Source organism: Octopus bimaculoides, chromosome 6 (assembly GCF_001194135.2).
Source record: "Octopus bimaculoides isolate UCB-OBI-ISO-001 chromosome 6, ASM119413v2, whole genome shotgun sequence".
Taxonomy (NCBI): Eukaryota; Metazoa; Mollusca; class Cephalopoda; order Octopoda; family Octopodidae; genus Octopus; species Octopus bimaculoides.
This window is the reverse complement of record NC_068986.1, coordinates 60,438,273-60,444,427: the sequence shown is the minus strand read 5'-3', so window position 1 is coordinate 60,444,427 and position 6,155 is coordinate 60,438,273. Positions and strand designations below refer to the sequence as shown.

The 6,155-nt window shown below is 34.9% G+C and overlaps 1 protein-coding gene across 3 annotated transcripts in view; it reads left to right on the top strand.

Moving 5' to 3' along the window:
* LOC106869460 (translin) overlaps positions 1-6,155 on the top strand; it is a 48,167-nt gene that overhangs the window by 25,475 nt on the left and 16,537 nt on the right. For all 3 annotated transcript variants that reach the window (XR_008264421.1, XM_052968745.1, XM_052968746.1), the window contains one exon: positions 596-692. Coding sequence is in view for 2 of the 3 variants with exons in the window: in XM_052968745.1 (XP_052824705.1) it covers positions 596-692 (97 nt within the window). In the remaining variant the exon portion in view is untranslated. The remainder of the gene's footprint in view (positions 1-595; positions 693-6,155) is intronic.

Sequence of the window (6,155 nt, the reverse complement as noted above, 5' to 3'; positions counted from 1 at the left end):
CTGTTCAGCAGAAGAGACTGATAGAATAAGCACCAAGATTACAGGGAATAAGTCCAAGGGTCAATTTATTTGACTAACGGGTGGTGCTCTAGCATGGCCACTGTTACAGACTGAAACAAGTAAAAGAATACCAGAAAAACGTTCCATACCACTAAACCAAGAAGGTTCTTTGAATATGTACGATGTATTTTAAGGTTAAATAGTAATTGCGTTTGTGTAACTGAGATATTTTGGTTGGATTATATAGTCATTGGTGTTACATTACTTTCTATATTCTGTAACTGTCACAATATACTTTTTCTAGGCCTGAAATTTTTGTGGGGAGTGGGGCAGTTGATTAGATCGACCCCAGTACACAACTGGTACTTAATTTATCGAGCCACAAAGGACGAAAGGCAAAGTCAACCTTGGCAGAATTTGAACACAGAACGTAAAGACAGACGGTTATAATATACAAACATTTCTCATGGCACCAGTACACTGTTTACAAATGCTTACATTTTTTATGTTTTCCGTGAATTTTTCATGGGTCCAGCTAGTAAAAAATTAATGTTATAATTCAGTATTGCTTCACTGTTTTACTATTCTGTTTCAGTCCCAGAAATTTGTGAAAAAGCCAAAGGTTATTTTAGCAAAATTAAGGAACAATATGCAAACATTGCAAGTAAAGTGCCTGATAACCAATTCTACAGGTAATGTCTATGTTAAATTTTTTGCATGTTTCAACATTTTATTTGAAAGATTAACTACTTAAATTTTTTTGGTATTTTAATGTAATATTTTTCAATACTATCATTAATTTGATATTGATTTTCACTGATGTGAATCTTGCTGATCTTACTGAAATATTCTTCCATACTATCTTCATCAGATGAATATATAGTACTTACTCTCTCTGTTCTATATATGAGATCTTTATGCTCAATTATATTTAACCCTATATATTACTATATTTAATATCAGTCATTTATGTATATAGCAACTACATAAAATGTGTTTTTCATCATTATCATCAGCAACGTTTTAAAATTTTTACCATGTGTGCATGGGTCAGATGAGAGTATGTTGGGACATACTTTTCTATGGCCAGCTGCCCTTCCTGATGCTGTTTCCAGATAAGGTAATAATCTCCCAGTTTGTTGAAGAACAAACAGACTTCAGCATGTTTAAGTGGAGAATCGGAAACCAATGACTCTGAAATGAGTTTTTTGTTTACAAAGATTGTGCATCATGTCAAGACATGTCAAGAAACCTGGACATGTTTTTAAAGTGGGTTACAAACTAACAAACAAACATCTATAGACTTCAGAAATACAGACTAACTTTCACAAATGTACACGCATACACAACACGCACACACACACACATACACACACACACACTCACACACATAATCATGTGTACAAATATATATGTAATATCATGTCTAATGACAATTAGTGCTCAAGGCTGACTCAAAGCCTAATACTCCAACTTGAACTGCAACTAAGAGCAGTGATGTTATAGCTGCATAATGAAGATTAGCTATAGGTACTTTATCAATTGAGCATGTACAAGCATAAAAGGATAAAAGTACATAAACAGGCAAAACAACTGGTATCAGGTTAGATTATGACATATCTTTAAACATGATGTTACATGAGTAAGAAAGTCTCTTACAACTGTTTCAAGAACTGATGCATAGATAGTTCATATTGTGCAAAATAAGCTGTAGCACTCCATATATCAGTTAGCTATTCCATCACTGGAGGGAGAATGAGATGTAGCAGTGATCTGTTCCATTGCTGGAAAGAGAATGAGAACTATAGTAGAAATGAGGCAAAGAAAGTAAGGTCATACTAAGATGAAGATAGATAGAAGCTAACAATCATATCAAAGGATGGATATATAAATTATAAGGTTTAGGTGAAGATCTATAAAGAGGAATGGCCTGTGACAATATGGGTAGGGGGAGGGGATACTAGGTGGTCTGTTGTGAAGGAATCCATACATGTAAGTGGTTACAGAGGTGAGGTACATGATAAAGAATACTTGCTTTGGTATGGTAGTCAGCTCACTGTGTGTAGGATAGGAAGGGTAATTTTAAGTATAGGGAGTTGAGAAGTGCTTTTAATGTAAGGTTATAAATCATCTAACCTCAGATTGGTTCAGATGCTATTGGATACAACTGAGATGTCTATGTTCCTTGATAGTTACCAGAATATAAACATTGTTTATTGTAACAATAGGAATATTTAATTTTAAGTTTATTGAAAGGAATGCATATGTTTAGGTATGTGTGCAGATGGTGAAATTAAGTGAACACATAATGATCTTAAATCTTGTTTATTAGCAGAGAAGATCCAAAGTATAATCTTTAAATACTATGTGGTCACCAAAGAATAGTATTTAGTTAAATGGTTGCAATACAATTTCAGTAATGGATAGTGAAATTTAAAATTATGGAATATGGTATCTTACAGAGTTTAAGAAAGTGGTAAATATAGAATTGGAGAAGTGAGCAAAGATGTTAGAAAGAAAGATAAAGTGAGTCAATATGAAAAGTATTGAGATTAGATGGAAAGAGCTAAGTAGGTGTAATTTTATGTGGGTAAGATCTTTATAGAGATTCAAATTACTCCATATAGATTTGTATTATAAGCTAAATTAAATTACCAGTGAGTGGTATATCCACTTTATGTGGGTGAAATTTGTGTTGAGACTCAATATACACATTTAAATTTGTGATATAGGTTAAATTAGATTTAAGTCAGATCAGCGTAAAAAGTGAATTCAATGTATGTGAGAGATTCAAAGTACTACATTTAGATTTGTTTAAAAAAATGTGGACACATGTAGCGAACACTTTGTTTTGTTTATTCAATAGCAGTAGTGGATTATATAAGAGGATCTGTTTACATTCTTTTAAGCATAACCAGCATGGGGCATTTTTTCCTGATGTGGTGTACAATATCTATGATAGATCAAGTAATATTATATGATACATTGCTTAAGCCAAATACCTGTGCTTATAATTAACTATGGCTTCAATGTATATCTTGATAGAATTTTGTTGAGTGTTAAGGACAATACACTTATAAACAACATTAAATTTTCTGCATTTGCCCTGTAATTGACTTTTATCATGAGATTTACAGTTGTGTCCTTTTCTTTTAGTATCACTTGTATTATGTCTATTTGGGGTAAAAGGTGATCTGTCAGATTTGTCCCCCTCATATATGCTACATTCTAGAGTTTCTAGAACACTGTTAGTGTTATATATTTCACTGTTATTATTATTATTATTATTATTATTGTAGTAGTAGTAGTAGTATGTACTATGGTAGAAGTATTAGCAGTAGAAAGAATGTTCTCAGTGAGGTTACTTTGGCTGTCCACATTCTCACTTTCATCTTCATATTTAGTCAATTTGTGGTGTTATCAATTTCAAAATGCATTATGCTGGTACCAATGTTAGGGTTGCTTGTATTGGAAGTACTATTTCTACTTTTATAAATACTGTTTCCATCACTATTATTATCATCCATGAGGGCACATGACTTAATGGTTAGGATGTTGCACTTGTGGTTTCAATTCCTAGACCAGATATGCATTGTGTTCTTGAGCAAAATACTTCATCACATGTTGCTCTGATTATTTTGACACCTGATGCATAATACGCCATGCACCTGGTCAGGCAATGTCGATTTGATAGAGGGAGTGAGCTCATGTCTAGCACATACATTTAATCACTATAAACATATAATTTGTGCAGGCTATTTGGCAAAAGCTGAACAGGAGAGTCCATTATCATCATCATCATTATTATTACAGTTGTTGCTGTTGTTTGTAGCATGTCTGTACTAGCATTAGTTAACACATACATTTTTAATCTCAAGTAGGCTCAAACACCACTAAGTTTACAGCTATATTTAGTCTGTGATTGGCTGAATAAACAGACTCCCTCTGACAGGCTCTCTTTACTACATCCAATTGTCACTTATATAATGTGGTTGTGGCCATATCTAATTGAGTTCCTTTACTTTGTTTCTCTTCGGATTCGCAGATGGTAGTTTGGTTCTATCGCATTTGTGCTGGCGTCTCTCACACAAACACAACTCTTCGTCTACATTCGCTAGCAGTATCAACCAAACTCAATGCCGTCATCTCCCATGTTTTCTAGAAACACCTCTATCAAGTCTCTTTCTGTAACGTCCTCATGCATTCATTCATTCACCGCTACCTCGCTACAGACATCTCTATAAAACAACTTCTTTACAGAAATCTTAACATTGTACGTAACCCACTGTTGTGAATAAACTTTGCTATTGAACAAGTTGAGTTTTGTCTCTGTATACCAATTACTATTGAACGAACACACAGACACATGTATTCTTTCATGCATTTTCTACCTTTGATGCTTGGTCAACACCAAATTTCTTGCATGTTGGAACTTCTTTCTTTTGCTGCCATCTTCATGGCTTGACTCACTTCATTAATATCTTGCATTGCTACTTCTGTGAGATTATTGCCTGGCTTCTATTAGTCACTGTTGCTTTCTAGACTTCTTGTCTCTGCAAAGTTTTTCGAAGGCAAAACCTTGGCACTGTTACTTTCCATGGCAGTCAACGGTATATCTCTTTGCCCCTCTGCTTGCAGTTAATCTTGGATCTGCTATTGTCACAACAGCCAACATCCTTCTCTCGTGTACTTTAATTTTTGCATCCTGTGATTTCCAATTTGCTGGATGTGTGTCATCATGCTTGCACATCAAGTTTTACTGGCTACATGACTTTCTTCATCTCTCTTTGCACTTTAGACTTTTGCAAGACCTATTGGAGGTCAGACAGCATGATGAAAGTTCTTTCGCACTTTCATGCATTACTCACTCGAAGCACAGTGCTCTTGTGCCTATTTCTTTATCCTTCCTTCCATGCCACATTTCTTTCATTTGTATTTTCATTTCACCTCTGGGAGTGGCTCTTTAGCATGTCTGTACTAGCATTAGTTAACACATACATTTTTAATCTCAAGTAGGCTCAAACGCCACTATAAGTTTACAACTGTATTCGGTCTGTGATTGGCTGAATAAACAGGCTCCCTCTTACAGGCTCTTTCTACTACGTCCAATTGTCACTTATATAAATGTGGCTACATTCATGTTTAATTGAGTTCCTTTATTTCGTTTCTCTAAGGACTCGCGGCTGGTAGTTTGGTTTTATCGTGTTTGCGCTGGCATTTCTCACACAAACACAACTCTTTGTCTACATGGGCTAGCAGTATCAACCAAACTCAATGTTTTCCAGAAGCACTTCTATCAAGTTTCTTTCTATATACACAAAGTACATCTAATGTCCTCACACATTCATTCGTTCACAGCTACCATACTACAAACATCTCTATAAAACACAACTTACTTCTTTACAGAAATCTTATACAAGGCATTAACATTGTACGTAACCCAGTGCTGTGAATAAACTTTGCTATTGAACAAGTTGAGTTTTGTCCATCTGTCTCTGTACATCAATTACTATTGAACAAACACACAGACACAGTGTCAACAAGCTGCTACTGCTGACATCACTTCAACCAGACTGTGAACACTCTATTGGGCAAGAGTATGGGTCACCAAACTGCTTTTGTTTTTTCTTCACCCATTGTTATGGCTACTTAGAAGAGAAAGGTTGATGATGAATGTCACATTTTCAATAAAGAATGGGGAGAAAAGTACTTCTTTGGGGGAACAAACGACCAGAATGCTAGTTGCCTAATATGCAATGAAAGTGTTGCTGTTATGAAAGAGTACAATATTCGTCGTCACTACGAAGCAAAACATCTCTCAACACATTCTAAATATTCTGGAAAATTGCGGTCCGAGAAATTTGAATCTATGAAACGTAGTTTGGAATCTCAAGAATTTCTTTATGAAAAAGTTTGTTGAAAATGAATCTATCACTCGTGTAAGTTGCAAAATAGTGAATAAGTTGGCAAAGCAAGGAAAACCATTTACTGATGGAAACTTTATAAAAGAGTGCATGATGGAAGCAGCAAATAACTTGTGTCCTGAAAAAGCTAACATGTTTGGCTGTATCAGCTTTTCAGCAAGTTCAGTTGTGTGGAGAATAGAAGAACTTGGAGAGAATATACAGTTACAGATACATGAGAAAGCTAAGAAA